Raw genomic sequence first — 20,760 nt, 5'->3', positions numbered from 1 at the left:
AACAAGGCAAGGCTGCCCACTCTCTTCATATCTCTTCAATATAGTACTCGAAGTTCTAGCTAGAGCAATAAGACAACAAAAGGAGATCAAGGGTATCCAAATGGGAAAGGAGGAAGTCAAATAACCTTGTTTGCAGATGATATGATAGTGTACATAAGTGACCTACAAAATTCCACCAGAGAACTCCGACAGCTGATAAGCACCTTCAGCAAATTAGCTGGATACAAAATTAAATCAAAAAAGTCTGTAGCCTTCCTATACAGAAATGAAAAGCTTGCAGAGGAAGAAATTAGGAAAACCACACCCTTCACATTAGCCACAAGTAATATAAAATATCTAGGAGTTACTATAACTAAGCAAGTGAAGGACTTGTTTGAAAAACATTTCAAAACTCTGAAGAAAGAGATTAAAGATGACATGAGAAGATGGAATGATCTTCCTTGCTCCAGGATCAGGAGAATTAACATAGTGTAAATGGCCATCCTACCAAAAGCAATCTACAGATTCAATGCAATCCCTATCAAAATACCTACACAATTTTTTAAAGACATTGAAAGGTCAATTCTGAACTTCATATGGAAAAACAAAAAAAACAGAGTAGCTAAAACAATCTTGTACAATAAAAGGTGCTCCAGAGGAATCTCCATACCTGATCTCAAACTGTACTATAAAGCAATAGTAATTAAAACAGCATGGTACTGGCACAGCAACAGGCTGGTTGATCAGTGGAATTGAATCGAAGACCCAGATATGAATCCACACACATATGGTCACTTGATTTTTGACAAAGAAGCCAAATCCATTCAATGGAAAAAGGATAGCATCTTCAACAAATGGTGCTGGTCGAACTGGATGTCTATGTGTAAAAAAAAATGCAACTGGACCCATATTTGTCACATTGCACAAAACTCAAATCCAAGTGGATTAAGGACCTCAACATAAAACCAGAGACACTAAGTCACTTAGAAGAAAAAGTGGGGAAGAGCCTGGAACATATTGGCACAGGAGACAACTTCCTGAACAGAACACCAACAGCCCAGGCCTTAATGTCAACAATTAATAAATGGGACCTCATGAGGCTGAGAAGCTTCTGCAAGGCAGGAGACACTGTCAAGAGAACAAAGCGACAGCCTACAGACTGGGAAAAGATCTTCACCAACCCTACATCTGACAAAGGTCTAATATCCAAAATATATAAAGAACTCAAGAAATTAAACACCACCAAACCAAATAACCCAATTGAGAAATGGGGCTTGGAACTAAACAGAGAATTCTCAACAGAGGAATATCAAATGGCTGAGAAACACTTAAAGAAATGCTCAACCTCCTTAGTCATCAGGGAAATGCAAATCAAAACAACTCTGAGATTCCATCTTACACCCATCAGAATGGCTAAGATCAAAAATTCAAGCGACACCACATGCTGGTGAGGATGTGGGGAGAGAGGAACACTCCTTCATTGCTGGTGGGAATGCAAACTAGTACAGCCACTTTGGAAATCTATCTGGTGCTATCTCAGAAAAGTGGGAATAGGGCTTCCTCAAGACACAGATATTCCACTGCTTGGAATATACCCAGAAGATGCTCCAGCACACAACAAGAAAATTTGCTCAACTATGTTCATAGCAGCCTTATTCATAATAGCCAGAACATAGAAACAGCCTGTGTCCCTCAGTAGAAGAATGGATAAAGAAACTGTGGTACATATACATTATGGAATACTACTCAGGTATTAAAAGCAAGGAATTCCCAAAATTTGTGAATAAATGGATTGAGCTAGAAATGATCATAATGAGTGAGTTAACCCTGAAGCAAAAATACTCAAATGGTATATACTCACTTATATCTGCATATTAGCCCAAGGGGCATGTCCCACAAGAGCCTTCACTTACCAGGAAACTGGGACAGAGGGGAGGACATCCTATTGGGACTCTAGATGAGAGAAGCATGGGAGAATAGCAAAGTAGAAGGATCCAGAGGGTCCTAGAAACCTACAAGTAGAACATTATGATAGGCAGATTCGGGCCCAGGGGTCCCACTCAAACTAAGGCACCAGCCAAGGTCAATACAGGCAGTAAACTGTAAATCCCTTCCCAGATCTAGCCAATGGTCAGAACATTCTCCACAGTTGAGTGGAGAGTGAGATATGACTTTCTCATGTACTCTGGTGCCTCACATTTGACCATGTCCCCTGGAGGGGGAGACCTGGAGGCACTCAGAGGGAGGACAGCAGGTTAGCAAGAAGAGACCTGATACCCTATGAGCATATACAGGGGGAGGTAATCCCCCTCAGGAACAGTCATAGGGGAGGGGAATAAGGGGAAAATGGGAGGGAGGGAAGAATGGGAGGATACAAGGGATGGGATAACCATTGAGATGTGACAAAAATAAATTAATAAAAAAAAAAAAGATTTGGAATAGAAAAGGGGGAGCCTTCCTCTTCTACCTTCTGACCTCAGCCTATCAACTTTCATCTGGACTGCCTGCATCTTATTTGGCCCTGGCAAGGCTGCCCTGCCATGGGGATATGATCAAGGAGTAGGCACAAGGGTTTGTGTCAGAGGTGGCCCCTACTGCCCATATTCTGGGATTCACAAGCAGACTGCGCTGTCTATTGACTATATATGTTCCACTAGGAATGTTGGGATGGCATCAATGCTGGCCTGAGTACTAGTGTCAATGCGTCTTTGTGACAATTGCTTTAAAATAAATGTTGTGTGTCTGTGTATTTGTGTCTGTGTTTGTGTGTGTGAGAGAGAGAGGGGGGAGGAGGGAGGGAGGGAAGGAGAGAGGGAGGGAGGGAGGGAGAGAGAGAGAGAGAGATACACTCGTACAGGTCAGATGTGAGAGGTGAGAGGACAATTTTTGGAAATCAGTGCTTCTCAGGAATCCACCTCAGGCTTGGTAGCAAGCTGCATTGTTCACTAAGACCCTAATCTGCCCCAGTAGTGGTTTCAAACCAAAAAGGATGAGAAGGAGAATCAGGATGAGAAAGAAAAAGGAAGTGATGAAATGGAAGTTCACAGGAACAGGGCAACCTCAATTATAATGCCACACAGTGCTCTCGTCCAGTTTGTTTTAAAGCTTTAAGTTTATAAGTTACAGTTTTTAAAACCAGTCTCATGTTTTCTCACACACATGTACATATCTATATACTGTTTTACAAACTCAGAGTATCTGGGTGCTGTGGGTATTTATGTTTGTTTTTATAGTAAACTATTGGTTTTCCTTCCCTCCTTTTGCCTGGTTTCTTTGCTCATTTCTTCTTTGTGCAAACATGTAAACAAACAGCCCACAGATCACCGTTTACAATTGTGTATATTCACAGAATCATACCTAGATCACATACATATATACATAATATGTATGTGAGTGTAGCTGACAGACATCCCTACACATTATAAGTTATGATCAATTACTTGTAACTTTCTGTTAAATTACAGTTGAATTATAGGAAAGTACAGTTTTTTTGTAAATAGCACTGTGAGTTTTAAAACTTACATACAATCTGTAACCACCAAACAAATCAAAATATAGAATGATTCCATTCTCTCATATGTCACTTTGTAGTTGACACTTCTCCCATATCCAGCCACATGAACCTGTTGATATATATCCCAAAATTATTGTCTGTATATAGAGTGTTAGGTAAATAGCTCATACACTATGCAGACTCCGGATTCTGTCCTCCTTAAATCAGCACCATGGATTTGAAATTTGTTCTTGCTAATAATAACAGTGATTTCCTTCTTTTTAATACTTGAGTAATATTCCATTTTATTTATTAACTTGTCAACTGAAAAAAGTTGCACTGTACATGCCTCAGTCTTGATTGATGTGTATTTTCACTTCTCCTGTACACTTTGTGCAGTGCTGATAATATTTTCATATGGGTGGGTTAGGGATTCCTTTGTCACCTGTGGGCAATGAATGCTCATCCACCACTTTTTGATGTGCTTATTTTCAAGGAGTTCTTCCATGAGTGCACAGGTCAGTACATAGGAATCTCAGAGACAGTAGCTGTGTAGAACTTGCTTCCTGTTCTGCTACAGGACAGCATTTGGGCACCGGAAATGGGAGAGTGAGCACTGCTCCTCACAGCAGGTACATACATCTCCCCACAGTGACAGCCTCACACTCTTTCATGCTCCATAGCACATGCTTGTGTCTCACCATAAGATTTCAGGTTGCAGAGAGGGCTCATCAGTTAAGAGCACATACTGCTCTTAAAGAAGACCAAAGTTCAATTCCCAGCTCCTATGTTGGGGACTTCCAACTGCCAATTATTCTTAGCCATAGGGACAGCCCAAAACGCTGGCCTCAGCAGGCACCTGTACGCACAGGCATATATGCACACAGAGGCACATACAAATAATGAAAAATAATAAAAGCAAATCTTTAAGAAATTTCAAAGTTATCAATTTATTGAGATGATACCGCTTAATTTCACTATATCCTTCATAGTTATCAATGCAGAGGTTTTGAAAACCCGTTGCTATATATTATAGGTATTTGCAGCCTTTATAAATGCCACACTCTAAAAATTCTTTTTAGTTGTTCCTTGTGTATATAATAACAGATTTATTTGATCTTTTTAAAAGATTAATTTGTGTGTGTGTGTGTGTGTGTGTGTGTGTGTGTGACCCATGTAGTGTGGGTTCCTGAGAGGGCCAGAAGAGGAAGGTGCATCCATGTAACTGGAGTAACAAATGGCTGTGAACTGACCAGTGTGAGTGCTGGCAACGCAGACCCTTCATAATAAGAGTCAGCACTTTTAACTTCTGTATCATCTCTTTCCAACCCCAAATGTAATTGTTTTAAAATTGTTAACCCAGAACCCAGTGTCTTTCACAATTATCTTTTCTCTATAGATCTACTATTATTCTGTCTGTAAATAGTGACAATTTTATATTCTTCTTTCTTGATTTTAAATTTTCTGTGAGTTCATGCATGACGTGTGTGTGTGTGTGTGTGTGTGTGTGTGTGTGTGTGTGTGTGTGTTTGTATAGAGATTTTAATTTTTCTGTTTCTGTGTAGGGCACAGATAAGGCCTCTGGGAATTCCTGAGTAGACGTAGTAGCTGCTGGGCTTGTTTTATTCTTTGTTTGTTTTGTGTTTTTTTTTTTTTTTTTTTTTTTTTTTTTTTTTTTTTTTTTTTGAGACAGGATTTCTCTGTGTAGCCTTGACTTCCCTGGAACTGTCTTTGTAGGCCAGCCTGGCCTTGAACTCACAGAGATCTGCCTACTTCTGCCTCCTGAGTGCTGAGAGTAAAGGGATGCACCATCACACCTGGCTGCCTGTTTTATTCTTACCACCAGGGAAATGTCAAAAATTCAACCTAGAGTACCATACTTGTTAAACCCAGTTGTCTGTAACATTCCTTTTGATTCACAATTTACTAATAATTTTTAATGAATATATGTTAAAATTTGTCAAATTAGTTTTACAGCTTCTTTTGTGATAGTCATGTGATCATCAGATTATTCTTTTTTATTATAGAGACTGAATTTCAACTGCTACAGCAATTTTAGGCATACCTTAACAAAACTTGTTGGGATTAATTTTATCTCATTTACTTTTTGCTTGTGTACTCAATATACATATGTTTGCCTGTGGTTTTTGCCAATATTCCTTAAGAGAGCAGTCCCTTCCATTCTTAGAGCACGCACAGTCTAATTTCCAGGTTACTGCCTGGAAAAGGTGTAGGGTTTGCAAAAGATGAGCTGGTGGGGATGTCTGCATAAGTGTCGGCGTGACTCTATAAAATAGCATATGTTGATTATGAAATCACTCCCTTTTAAAGTCAGCATCGATCTGCATCGAGGACAATTACTTTCTGAAGGAGGTATTTTCCAAGTCACACAGTTGGCTTTATAAGTTGCTTAGAGACCATCGGTTGTCGCACTACGACTGTCGCCTTGTGATTGTCAAAGGGCAGGATCAGACAGCCGACATTGTTTGGCATAGCTTTCCGTGTGAGTTTTCAATATTAAAGGATGCTACCCCTGATGCGGTTCAGAGTGTGTAACATTCTGAGCTGCTAAAAGATGCTGTCCCCTGTGCGTTAGCTGTGAGTACATCCACGTCAGTTAAAATCTAAAGGCAGTTATTTTGTTAATGTTCAGATTAGATCTTTAATTAAGCTCTCATCCCCTCCAGCACAGACAACAATGTCAAACATGTAAGCCCCCAGAGGAACCAGACTCATTGCATACGCTCCTCTCCTTCAGTACATTTTGAAGAGACTTAAAAATAAAACTCCCAAGAGAATTTCCTAAGGGCATGTTGAATATCTAATTGTAAACTCAGAAGCTTCATTTAATTTGATTTCAAACTCTATGGCAGGAGTTAAAGCAATAAAAAAAAAAGTTTGTTTAGGTAATTTGGATTCAGAGTTTATCTTTTATCAATTAAATTTTATTTAAGATATTTAATGTCATGCATATGAAATTCTCTGATTATTTACAGAGCCTAATGGCAAATAAGTGAAACTGTGATTACATTTACCTGAGTGACAGTTAAGTGAGACCAAGGGGGCAAAGTGCTAAGGGTATACCAGAGCTAGGAACTAACTATAGGACTTTACATTTGTTTCTGTTTCTTTTTCCAGATTCATTTATTTATTTTGGGCCACAGAAATCCACTGGAGTGGCCGGGGTTGGAAGTCCTATCCTTACCAAATCACCCACTGCCTCTACTCCATGCCAGGTAAACAGCTCTTCTGAGCCTCCCTTGGCCATTGGTTGCTTATAAGTGATTGAATTCAGATTGCATTGATAGCAGATGCCTGCCAAGGTTTCTTATTGTTTTCAGGATGCTCCTTCTTCTTCTTCTCCTCCTCCTCCTTCTTCTCCTTCTCCTCCTTTTTCTTTTAAGTAATTTATTTAGATTACTTCCAGATTGTTATCCCCTCACTTGTATCTTCCCATTCCCCCTCCCTTTTTTGTCCTATTCCCCTCCCCTAGACCTCTGAGAGAAGGGGACCTCCTCCCCTACCATATGACCACAGACTATCGGGTCTCATCCAGATAACCTGCTTCACCTTCTTCTGAGTGCCACTAGGCCTCCCCACCAAGGGGAAGTGGTCAAATTGGGGGCACCAGAGTTCATTTCAGGGGCAGTCCCCGCTTTCCCCACAACCACGGAGAGTGAGATGTCCATTGGATAGATGTGAACTGGGGATCTAGGTTTACTACATGCATTGACCTTGCTTGGTACAACAGTTGGTTCACGGACCCTGAGTCTAGATCTGCCAGCCTTGATTGTCTTCTTGTGGTCCTCCTAGACCCTTTGAGTCCTTCTATTTCCCTGTTCTTCCATACCCCTCTCACCTGGAGTTCAGTAGTGACTCCCAGCATCTGCCTTGATGCCTCACTGAGCAAAGGCTCTCAGAAGATATCCATGCTGGGCTAATATCCACTTATAAGTGAGTATATACCAGGAGCTGCTTCGTCCTGAAATGCAGCATCCTTCTAAATAGCCTTGCAACAAGTCACTTACACTGTTTTCTTATGGGGCCTGCTATAGCTTTCATTACTTTATATTCTTTTCATGTGGACCTTTGAATAATCTAAAGTGGATGTACTTTGCCTAAATACTACCTGCTTTGCTCAAGAGTATAAGTTGAGTAGGTTAGGTAAATGCCTGCTGAGAAAAAGCAAACAAAAATGAGAAAGGATGAATATATACAGAAAAATTACATTTATTGAGAGTCTGTATTCAGTATGCTACCAAACACACAACAGACAGTACAATTTTCATTTGATCTCAGCACAATGGAGAAGACAGCATCCCTTACAGCCATCAGGCATTTAACTCACTGGTTTGCCATTTTCAGTTGTGGTACATATTGCTTGATGACGACTGTGGAGATAGGGTCCCTGGTGAAATGATAAGCATTAGTGTACCTCCTATACATGGCCATATGAATGAAAATTGAATTATATACTGCCCTGTATTCTGCACATAGAAGGTATGGTGTGGTGGTTAATGCTTACGGTCAACTTGATAGGATATGAACCATCATGAAAATGCAGTTTTGGATATGACTGTGATAGTGCTTCTGGAAGGGCCTAACAGAAATGGGAAGACCTACCCAGCTGGGGAAGGTCCCATCCCATACACTGGGGTTCTAAAAGCACATGCAAGTAAAAACAAGCTGAGCACTAACGTCCCTCTTTCTCTTTCCTCACTACACAAGCAAAAAAGTCAGGTACTGGAGACTCCTCTGGCACAGGGCAGGCATAATCATATTCCCTGCAAGGAATATTTCCCTGCATGGAGCTAGGATGGGAAGCCCTAAGGTGAAAAGAGAACCCAAGACCTGGGGGATACCAATATAGTGGGATCTCCTTTAGGGAAAGCTGCTGATGTGGAGTGGATCTGGCCCCAAATAGAGGCTGCGTATGCTCTATGGCATCTCTTTCACGATGGATAGTAACCTGAACCAGGAACCAAAATCAGCCCTTCTGAACTGAAGTTGCATTTATCATGTGTTTGGGGCATAACAGTAAGAATGGTGGCTGACACAATCAGTATTCACTTACTAGCCTTTTGTATTTCTAGAACCCTTAACTCTTAAATCACACGTGTCCATCTTGTTTATTTTCCATCCTTTACAGAGATTGAGCATACCACTAAGTCTCAAGATTTTAGTCAATTTTTGAGTCTTTACTGATCAGAAAATAATGACTAGATAAATACTGAAGTGCACAGTAAATTCATGCCTTGAAGTATGGGGTTGCAGCTATTTCCTCAAACATCCTGGATAATAGATTTCTTACTACCCTTAGGTATAAATTGAATAAACTTTTCAATTTGGGATAAGTCTGAGTCTAAGCTCCTGGAGCTCTTAATAGGTTGTCTTACTGTTTTTTTTTTTTTTTTTTCTTTTACTTTTGCCCTCTCCCATTTCTTTGTGGAAATGAAGATTAAAGCCACTGCTTATCTCCCTCCATTTTCACCTTATCCAAATGCCCTCAACATGTTTCTACCTTTCCTTTATTTTAATTAAACCCTATGTGATGGAATGATATAGATTTTCTTAGGAACCCCCAGAAGCAGTTCTCCATACTTTAAAAAGTACTTTCCAAGATAACTTAGCTTTAACTCAAGGTCATACACTAAGTTATAGACACAAAAATCATTAAGTGCATGGGAATAGTATATATTAATTTTACATTCATTCCATGTATTTGGAAACAAATATTAAGAGTGTATAACATTTTTAGGATTCATTGAGTGTTACTGAAAACCCATGTGTGAGTGTGTGTGTGTGTTGTGTTGTATTGTATTGTGCTCTTTTTGAAGATGTCCTGCAGTTTTCTTCACTGTATCCTTGTTGATGACCATTAATTGCTGTTTGTCGTTGGGATGTCTGGTTTTTATCATCTCCTATTGGGTAAACTGTGTTTTTGGTAAAGTATGTAGCTTTGCTGTGGATGTTTTTCAGGTGGATCTCAGTGAGAACATCATTGCTGATGGTAGAGGGTGACTTCAGAACTAAGGCTTTGTCCCCAGTGGATTCAGATAGTGATGTAATGGGTCCCTTATTTTTACAGAAAAGAAAAGTGCTTCAAAGACCCACTATAGACTCACAGAGTATTTTGTTTTCATTTTTGGGTGCATCTTCTTCAATTTCAGACATCTTTGAGCTGGAGAGGAGTTTGAATTGCTTGATAACACATTTAGCCTAGAAACGAGTAGGAGACTGGAAGGAAGGCCATGCGTGGCCTGAGATACAAATGGTGTTTTCACTCTGTTTTATTTCTCAGTGTATAAAATGTCCTTATTTTTAAGCATAGTGTAATATATGATACTTCCATAAAAGTTACAGAGTAAGCAACCAAACCAAATTCCTATGTTCTTAGGTAATCGGAGAATCTGGCTGATTCTCTGATTCAGAACATATTGATAATAGTTCTGTTTATGGGACAAATGTTCTTCATTATAAAATAATACAGGAAAGCAATAAAATAACCCAAGTTGGGCACTTTGATATGATTAAAGCCTCCATTTTATTAAATTATGTGCTTATTTTCTCCCTACACAGTCATATCAGGCTAATACCATTAAGGGTAGTTTTTGAAAGGACTTTAAAGGAACATGAGCTTTCTTCTGAGTCACCTTTTCGAATAGCACAATTTAGGGTCATTTTGTAAGAATTACCTTGTATCTTGTTCTTTATATATAGTCAACACATGGGTCCAGCATGTACATTGTTCCTGCAGCTTGTCATTGTTCACAATGTGGACTTTAATTTAGAAGCTTCTAAAGTCACTTCAGCCATTAGTGGAAACTTGGCACATTTCCTCCAAATAGGAGGTAGGACAAACAGAACACATGCAGACCAGAAGCCATTACTTCTCATTGAATTTGACATGTAGTTACTGGTTATAATTAGCTGGGAAATATGAAATATGAAAGAGATTAATGCAAGCACTAATATTTTCTGAGTTCACAATTGTTGTTGTACAAAAGCCACAGTTGTTTTACTTTTAGGATTTTTGTGGTTGAAAACAGAAAGCTTGATAATATGAACCTTGAGCTTTTTGTATTTTTAAGTTTCAAATTTAACATTCCAGCTTGCTTTGCAGTTATTCTAATGTGGCTTCATTTGAACGTAATTTAAATTTTTATCTTTTAAGGAATACATAGTACAAAACCAGGACACAGGTAGATGGTGTGAAGGAGGTTGGCTTTCACACTAAAATCCCAACAGAGCCCGACTCTCCGTAGGTTTCTCAGCCTACCTGGGATGCGCATGCTTTAGAGACAAAGATGTCAAAAGCAAAACATAACAACAAAGAGACAAACCAAACCAAGAAACAAAAGGAAACAACAAACATCAAAAAACAAACATCCCCACCTCTCAGAACTCATGCTTAACACTGTGTAAACATTCTCTCTGTGGTTTGGTATGGGTCAGTACTCTGTGGCAATCCCAGTTGTTGATAGCAACAGGCTAAATGTGTGTTTGTCTTAACAACACTTGAGGCTTGTCAGGGACAGTGGGCCAGCTGCTATGAAAAAATGCCTGGCAGAAGTCCCTTAAAGGGATGAAGGACTCTTTATTTCACCTTGAGGTTTCAAAGAGTTCAGCATCATGGTTGCCTGGCCTTATGCTCATCAGCCAGAAATAATGGCAGGAGAGTGGCTGAGCTGATGAACTGACTCTCACCTCATGGTAGACAGAAGGCAGAGGGAAAAAGAACCTACTACTAGTGCCATTATTTCTTTGGCTTCACCTCCTAACGTTCCTTCTACGTAGCAGAAAGTGCTACTAGCTTAGGGTTAAGTGTCCAAACTATACTGGATAGAGTGATTCAGTGTAAAACATGACAAGAAAGTGTGGTATACTATAATTGTAAAACTCAGCGACAGTTTTGAAATTTCTCCAAAAGTAAGGTGATGAAATCATATCAAAGAACAGTTAATAAAAGTGTGGTTCTGGGGTGTAGCAAGAAGACTGATCTCTCTCTTGTCCATGGTTTTGATGCTTAGGTATTTTTTGCTGGGTTCTGAATGATGCCAGCCAATGGCGAACAGGTTGAGCAGGTTTGTAGTCATATCATTTTCAGGTGAAAGACTTCAGTGAATAGAACAGCCTCTCAGCTACTGGTCATGCTAAACTCTCACTTAGGCCTGTCCAGAGACCGAATACTAGGAATAACTATAATGACATCAGGACCTGTACAGTTTCCATAGGGTGGGGGGATGATGTGTACGTACAGAGTAATGATCTTCTCAGGGTAACTATTCCTAGTGGCATTTAGAGAACCTATACGTCTTTGCTTTTGTCTGTTCTTATATTTTAAATATTATCCCTGTCACTCAGATGTTCATTTTCTTAATCTTGGTGCTGAAATATATAGCAGGTGTGACAAAAAGAAGAACAAACAAGATGTATAGTCTGATGTGAAGCCAGAAAAGCAGAGGCAGCTGTGAGTAGGGAATGCACCTGAGAAAGGACAAGGCGGCCGTGCTGAGCAGCTCTGAGCCAGGGAAGTGCGCTATCTGCTCTTCTTGCTGTGATGAAATGGCATGACCAAAGCAACTGAGAGAAAAAGAGTTTATCTGGGCTTATGGTCCAGAGGCATGAGAGTCTGTCGCGGTGGAGAGGCGAGGCAAGAAGCAACAGGCATGGCAGCTGGATCAGAAAGCTTACATCTTTAATCACAAGTATGAAACGTAGTGACCTGGAAGTGGTGTGAGGTTTTGATGTCTCAAAACCTCCGGTGACACCCCCCCCACCAGTAAGGTTGTCACCTCCAAACCTCCCCAAACAGTGCCATCGACTGGTGACCCAAGTGTCCAGATGCCAGATCCCATGGGGGATATTTTCATTCAAACCAACACAGAAAATAAAAATGAAACTAAGACTGTGAGATATGAGGAAAGAAGGTGAGAATTTGAGGCAAGTTTCTGAAAGAAGCTAAGTTAAACTCCAATGAAAAAGAAAACATGAATATCAAGGAAATGTCTTTAAATTCTAAGTAAAGTACATAGGTGTTGTCTAGCAACTTACGTAGCGGAGTCACTAGCTCTGGCTTTCTGGATTGCTGGTGTCAGTCACCTGAAAAGGAGTCTTCCCTTTGTACTAAATTGCCTATGTTTGTGCTTATGGATGTTTTCTTGCTTATAACTTTTCATGTGTAAAATAAAATTATGTATGGGTATTTTGCCTGCATGTATATATCTAGACCACATGCCTGCCTGGTTCTCATAGAGGCCAAACAAAGGTATCAGATTCTCTGGAACTGGAACTACAGATGTTTGGGAGCTGCCATGTGGACACTGCTAATCAAATTTGGGTCCTCTGGAAAAACAGTCAGTGTTCTTAACCACCAAGCCATCTTTCCACCTCCTCCCCTCTTTTGGAAACATTATCTCATGTAGACCTCACTGACCTTTATCTCACTCTGTAGTTTAGGATAATCTTGAACTCTTGATCATCCTGCCTCCTGAGTGCTAGAATAATAGGTATATGCCAGAGTACCAAGCTTAAGATTCATATTCAAATAAATATCACAATACAGTTATAGAGAATAAAATACATTGAGTTTAAATTTTCTCTCTCCGTTTCAGTGAAGTTATTGTTCCATAGGGTTTTTTTTTTTTTTTTTTTTTTTAAGGAAGGTTCTCTATGTAGCATGAGCTAGTCTCAAAAATGCTATTTCTATTTCTTGGTGGCCTTAGTGCTTAAAATATCACAAAAAGTCAGCTCTCATATTAGTATTGTAGTCAACTATATTTAATGGTACAGTTTTAAACATTCTCTGCAGTGTTGTTTGAAGCGATGTTCTCCTATGATGGGAAATTTCCTGTGTGAGGCTCAGTATGTGATCATTAGGCCATCGCTGTTAAGCACTTAGGACGGTGAGTGTCACTGAGACACTGAGCTTTCCTCTTTGCTGTGCTTCAGTTTAGCTTTACACATCTACACTGTGTTGTGCCTTTATTATTACACATGCAGCCTCATGTCCCTTATCTTCACCAACTCCCACGGAATATTCTGGATTCCTAAGGACATCCAAGATCCTATGCATTATCTGATACAGATTCTTTCCTCTCTTCTTCTGTCTGGTTCCCCTTATTCCTTCACGCCTTCTCCAATCTCCCTTTTCTCTAAATTTTTACTGAAACTAAAGCCGCATGAACAGCCCATGTATTCCCTTTTTGTCTCTCAGTATGCTGACTGAATACCTCCTATACAAACATTGCCGTAATGGGACTGCAAGGAATTTCAACATGCCTCATGATTTTGGCTTGAAAGCTTAGTGACCTGCCATTGAATGTATACCCAACTGAGAGCCTTCGGCTTTTCACGCTTGATTTAGGATCTATTTGAAACCTCAGCTGTATAATGCTGAGTTAAATTACTTCTCCCTTAACAGTACTAAATATGAAAAGTCTTTGGAAGGTTTCTTGATCTATGCTGGGATGAAGGATTTAAGTCTCTACAATGCAAATTCTCTTAAATATAACATACATGCTCCTCTTCTGTTGAATATGGATCTCCTTGGCATTTATGTTTAGTAACTATTAAAATAACTTCACACTAGTGAAGAGCTGAGTGACAGCTTGACAGCTCAAAATACTGATGGGCTATGAGCATGTCCGGCACAACCAGGTTTGAAGCTATTTGCTTATTCACAACCTGGGAACATGGTGAGACTTACTGCAGGGATCTAAAATTTAATTGCCACTGAGGAAGGAGCCCTTGCTGTCTGTGGTATTTAATTAAACACTTCCCTTTGACTTTCCATTTCTAATTTACCTGTCAAGGTCTGAACTTAGGTAAGCATGGCAACAAAATCTAAGATGAAATGGAGAGTCAAAAAGGATGTTTTGATCAGGTAGTGGTCATTGCATTTACACAGGAAAATAATGTCAAATTGGGACACAGAGTGGTTAGCGTTTCAAACTGAAGAATTTAAACAGGGCATGAAAAATACATCTTTTTCTTACCATCTTAACAGCTACCTCCTTGAATGTTTCATTTTTCTTTAGGATGTCTCTACAGCCTTAGTTTTCTCTATATGACAATGGGTAGGATGAAAGATCACTGTGCCTCAAACTAGTATTTTGTGGAAAAATATTATACAGAATGTATCATCCCCAAACTGAATGGATTAATCTTTTCCGTACACAGTGCCAGGTCCTGAGAAAGTGCCTAGTAAGTATTGGTAGAACAAGGGAGTGCTGAAGTTCATGGTAGAGTTACTGATGTTAGGAGCAAGTAGAAAACTCCCTTTATTCTATTTAGTACATTAGTTAAGCTACAGCCTCTTAGATGCTCTCATCATTAAAGACAACTAAGGAATAAAATGTTCACATTTATATAGCATCCTTAAGGATATTTTATATGCCTTGAATTATTAATGAATAGTTGGCTATGAACATTCAAGTTTATCAATAATAACAGAAAAATTTAATGAACTTATTTGTTATACTTTTGCTGTATTGAAACCACTTATTTTTAGAGAAAGTATTTACTCACTTGGGATTTGAACATAAAATAGCATTCATAATTATTTCGAATGTGGTAAATTTGAATCACAATTTGTACAACATAGAGGATAGGGTGGAGGACACATGACTACAGTGGCAAAGATAATATCCTCAAACTTACTTTGTTGCAGCACATTTTTATCCTATTATTAATACAGTTTTGACAAATGTTAAAAACACATGTGCCCAGAATTTTTTTCTAAGGGAAGAAAAAAATCAATGTCATGTATATTATTGAAGTATTCTGGGATATTTAAATTTTATTTCTAAAAGGAATTAATATATGTACTTAGAGGAGGTGTGCATGCAGGTGTATGAAGGTCAGAGGACAACTTGCATGAGTTGGTCATGACTATTAAACATAGGTATTGACTGCAAGAGCCTTACTCTCGAAGCCAACTTGCTGGCCTATTATTTTCTGTTTTTCTGTTATTGAAAACAGAATTTTTCTCACATAATCTATCCCAATTACAGTTTCCTGTCCCTCCACTCCTCTCACTTCCTTCCCATTCCCCTCCCCGCTCATCCAGATCCACCTGTTTTCTGTCTCTCTTTCAAAACAAATAGGTTTCTAAAGGATAATAATAAATAATATAATAATTAATAGTATAATATAACCTAATATGACAAAATAAAAGCCAACACATTGAAATAGGACAAAACAAACAAACAGAAGGAGAAGAGCCCAAGAAAAGGCACAAGAAACAGACATGGGCCCAGCAACCCACTCATCCCATAAACCCACCAAACTGGAAAGCCATAATATACACCCAGAGAACCTGTAGGATAAAAAGAACAAAATCTCTGAATAAAATATATCAAAATAAAAATAAAAAATAAAAGTCCTGACACACATTATGAAACATGGAACCTCCAAAATGCCATTCAGTTTGTTTTCTGTTGGCCGTAGTCTACCTGCAAGAGGAGTTAGTTTCCGTATTGAGACCCCTCCCCCATTAAAGGAAACTAAATTGTATTTTACAAGTGATTTTCAAGTGGAAATGGCTTCTGGGTCAGCAATGTGGGCATATATCAACTTCATTCAGCTCTAGCATTCCATGTGAGTACTATATAGGCTGCCTTAGTCTCTGTGAGCTCATGGGCACTTTGGTGATGTTGATTTAGAGAGCTATTTTCTTGGTTTCTTTTTTCTCTGTGGTTATTACACTTTTTCCTTTTCCAGGTTTCCCTGAATCCTGAGGGGAGGGATTTGGGAAAGATATCCATTTATGAATGAGCATTAGAGCAATTTGGCAACGGCATCTGTCACCCTATTGATTTTAAGTTATAGATAAAACACACTAGATAGTCAAATGAGAAGGGCATATAAGACGACCTCCAGCTTTTTCAGTTAAAATATAGAATGTGGAATATACTTGCCATATAACACTACCCCTCTTCCAACACACACTCTGTGCAGCATGTTTCTATTTGCAGGCAGAGCAACTACTGCCAGGCTCTTTAGTACATACTGACAGATAGCCAATACCAGTCTACACTGCTCCTTTTTTTAAATTAAAATTTAATTTTATTAATTTATTCAGATTACAACTCATTGTTATCCCATCACTTGTATCCTCCCATCCCTCCCTCCCTCCCGCTTTCACCCTATTCCCCGCCCCTAGGTCTAAGACCAAGGGGGACCTCCGTCCCTTATATGGTCATAGGCTATCAAGTCTCATCTTGGTAGCCTGCTTATTCTTTCTTTGAGTGCCTCCAAGGGGAGGTGGCTAAGGTGTGGCCGCCCTTGGAGTTGAATGGGTGTGCTCTCATGGAGAGCCAAACCACGCTCACGTCCTCCTCCTTAGGTACAGGAAGTGGTGTGCAGCTTGCTCTTTCCTGATTCATACTCCCCACACAGAACAGGAAACAGTGAGGCTCCCCCAATGATATGCACTGGACATATCATTGGTAAGTACCCAGCAGCATATAAGACAACCCATGAGTTTGGCACAGATTTTGGGGGTGTTAAAAAGTCATTTTATATGCCAGAAATTATGGTAATTCCAAGTGTTTCTCTACAGGTGCGGTTTTGGTATCGTTTATCAGAGCATTCCCGTCTCTCTGTTTTCACAAGAACATCATTAGATGGCAGTTTGCTAAAGCAGAGTGAAGTGACCCAAGTCATGGGATCTCGGTGGAGCCAAGCAGAGATTGTTCTCCATGAAAAAGCTGGAGAATCTTCTCTTCCTTTCCAGGTAAGCATGTAAGGAATTAATGCATCACACCAGAAGGTATGTAGTCCATGCTAATCATTTCACACAACAAAGAAGCATATCCACTGAATATTTACTGTATTAATCAGGCAAGCATGTTAGTGTTCAGGGGCAAGAAGATAATTACTTTGACCTAATGCCTCAGAATTATGTATGGAAGTATAGCCAACTATCAGAAATAAAACTTACATCAGGTGGCTGAGAGAAGTCTGGAAAGAATTTTAAAGCTGGAAGGTGAGGAAGAGTGCCATGAAACACTGCCCCTTAGATGCCACCATGACACACCGCTGCTATGGGTCCCTAAACAAGAATGGATCCTTCAGCATCCATTGTGGATAAAAGAGAGAGGTGCCTATTTTCTCAGGCAGGTAGCGAGTTAAATTGTTGAAGGGAATGGACTTTCACTTTCTCTGTATTGGGCATGGAGTTAATAAGATGGAGTTGATAGAGAAAGTGATAATACAGAGTAAGGAGAAAGAGTATAACCACAGTTCATTGGATACATATATGATGTCAAAAATAATGAAAAGGTGTATTTTCCTAAGTGACTTGGCATATCTGAGGTAAAGAAAAGTCATTTGGATTGTGCCTTCATTTGCTCCCTTTGCTCTGATCTAATAACGCAAGGATGTTAAACCTTGGTATAGCTACATTGTTCAATCATAAAAGCAGGTGACTAGAGCGCACTCTAGTGGATGCGGCAGTTCCCCCTTTCTGGACTGTGACTTCCTTCTCTATGATGCCATTTTAGAAACTAGATCAAAAGATGGGGTATTGAAAAGACATTACCTCAGTGTCGGGGCTCTGAGTAGCTGCTCGTTGACCTTGCTAACTGCAAATATTGTCTGGTATCTTTCTGTTTACTCATCTGAGAGATCATCTATAGGGCATCACTATAGTGATGATAAGCGAAGTACTTCCGAGGAGGCTGAATAGTAAGGGGATCACAGTGAAGATGGTGGCTGTGTAGTTAGGAATCTTGGTTCCAAACCCATATATATGAGTATAAGAAACTTGTTTAAGCCTCTAAACTTCTGATTCTCCTATTTGTGTGGTATGGAGGTTGATTCTTGGCGCTAGAGTTGATAAATACTACCTGTTCATGTACTGTTTGCCTCACAATCAGTTAAGATAATATCAAACAGAAACAAAGCGTTTTGTTGCAGATGCTATTAAATTCTACAGCTGTATGTTTAAAATAGGACTTGCACTCAGACTCAATCGTACCCAGATAGTAACTGATTGCTGAAGAAACTCTGGGCTTTCACCACAGCAGCAGCCTTTTGTCCTTGGCAATAAATAATATCAGAATGCATGTATCTTAGTTTGATTTCCTGTTGCTGTGATAAAATAAACTGAAAAAAGCAACTTAAAGGAGAAATAAATTATTTTGATTCACGGCCCCAGATTATACTGAAATGCTAGGGAAGTCGCCGTGCCAGGCAGGAACCTGAAGGAGCTGGTCACACTGCTTCTGCAATGAAAAAGTAGAGAGACATGAATGCAAGCTGCTTAGATTGTTTTCTCCGTTTTATACTGCTCAGGATCCCTGCCCAGGGAATGGTCTTGTCTACTTGAAAGATTTGTCCACATGGAGGATAGGTCTTCCAAGTCTAAATAACTTACTCAAGATAAACCCCCACAGGTACGCCCAGAGTCCTTTCTCCCAGGTTATTCAAGAGCCTGTCAATTTGAAATTTAACACTAACCACACTCCTGGAAAGCAACCGATTCCCCTGCAACATGAAGCTTGAATAAAGGGTGAAGTGGAAAGTTGCGCCTGCTCAGTACATCCTTCTACCATCCCTCCTTAGTTAAATGGTGTTCTCTTCATCAGAAAGAGCCACCTCGGGTGGCCGCAGTGCTATTCCAGGGCTCTTACTCCCAGTAAACACAGCAGGAATATGGGACAAGCATCCACTTTTATGACTATTCACTTTATAACAGTATTATAAGGACTAAAGACTTGTAGATACATGTAAAGAAATCTAGCACTGAGTAACTTGCACAAGGCAGCTATTATCATTGCTGTGGTAGCTGTTGCTTCCATATTGCATGAGAATGATGGGTATGGAACAGATATCAGGATTCCTTCGTAATTTGCAAGGGGAAAGTCCTTTTGCTCAAAACTCCAGATTCAATAATTAGAATTCTCTACAGCAAGAAAACGTGTCCTGGTTCAGTGCCAACATTTAATGAATAAAACTTCTGATGACTCCTGTTGGGGTAAATGTTTGATACAAAGATCACCCATGGATCCATCTCAGTATTAGTCACCATTGCCTGTGACAGGACAAGAAAATGACAATTTATTCTTTGTCTCTAGTGTTTGTATTATACATTCAATAGCTTCAAAATATTCATGTTTATTTAGACAGAAACTCACGGAAACAACCTTTCAGAGTCTGTTATTGACTGACACTGGGGAGAAAAAAGAGTAGCGGTTGACAGGTCCAGCTGTCTGAGAGATACTGTGAACTGGAGTGCCCGCTGTGCCTCTCCGTGACTGGAAGTTCTCCTCCACTGTTGACTCAAGTCAACAAAGTGTAGACTTTATTCTTTTTAATATTATTTGTTTTGGGTTTGAGTTTTGGATTTGCCCTGGTATGCAGACTGATGGGTTGTAGATTGGCCAGTGGTTTTGTGCTGGTGTGTACTGTGGTGACCTCAGACTCTGATGACTTCTCCCATGACCCTGGCCTGCTGATCTCTGTCCCATAGGTGTGACTTAGCAGTGTGTTTTGCCTTTTCTTTCCAACCATCCTTGACACTGGGCTTCCTCTGAGCCTCATACATGTTTAATTTGCCCACGACCAGGCAGGTATCCTGCTCTGCACTTTCATGTCTTTCGTTAATCCTTTTACATGCTCACTGTAGCATACATTTGCTTTAGACAATATAGACAAGTAAAAAGAAACAAAGGGGGGAATACCCTAACCTTTACCACCACATTTTATTATTGTCCATCTATAATCTCAAATTAGAAATTCCTTAAATTAAACTTGGGAAGCAGTATTCTTTTGAAAATTAATTGAGAGTTAAGAACCTTACGTGATATGCATCAACGCGAAGTCCTTGGACAATTTATTTAACTATGAGTTATATGTACTCTGTTGTGCTTATCTCCCATAGTGATAACACTAATAAACAACATATAGGCTATACTAACAATCTTAAGTCCAAACCATACAGATCCTGAACCTATCTGGCCCCTATAGACTTTGGATAGAAATTATGGAATTATACTAACTTTCATATGTGGATCAGTTTAGATTTTGTGTACTCATACGTATATTATTTAAAGTATGCACACTTATATGCTATAAACAATTTATTTACTACAGCGATATGACATACAATTATTAAGTGCATATAGACAATAATAAGGAAAGAAAGAAACACATAGGAAATCATACCTTAAGTAAATGTCAGCACTTTATTTGTGTATACATTGACAGTAATTGTTCAAAAAGATAGTTTTGGTCTAGTTTGTACCTTTTATATTTTTACCTATACCAGAAAAATGCTGATA

At 39.4% G+C, this 20,760-nt stretch overlaps 1 protein-coding gene across 1 annotated transcript in view; it reads left to right on the top strand.

Moving 5' to 3' along the window:
• The window catches only part of Malrd1 (MAM and LDL receptor class A domain containing 1), a 641,297-nt gene that overhangs the window by 93,505 nt on the left and 527,032 nt on the right, over window positions 1–20,760 (top strand). The window contains exons 11-12 of the mRNA XM_051151281.1: window positions 6,611–6,708; window positions 17,037–17,210. Coding sequence (XP_051007238.1) covers window positions 6,611–6,708; window positions 17,037–17,210 — 272 coding nt within the window. The remainder of the gene's footprint in view (window positions 1–6,610; window positions 6,709–17,036; window positions 17,211–20,760) is intronic.

Source organism: Acomys russatus, chromosome 9, assembly GCF_903995435.1.
Source record: "Acomys russatus chromosome 9, mAcoRus1.1, whole genome shotgun sequence".
Taxonomy (NCBI): domain Eukaryota; kingdom Metazoa; phylum Chordata; class Mammalia; order Rodentia; family Muridae; genus Acomys; species Acomys russatus.
Note: the sequence above shows the minus strand (reverse complement) of the source record. Positions and strands in the feature narration are given on the sequence as shown.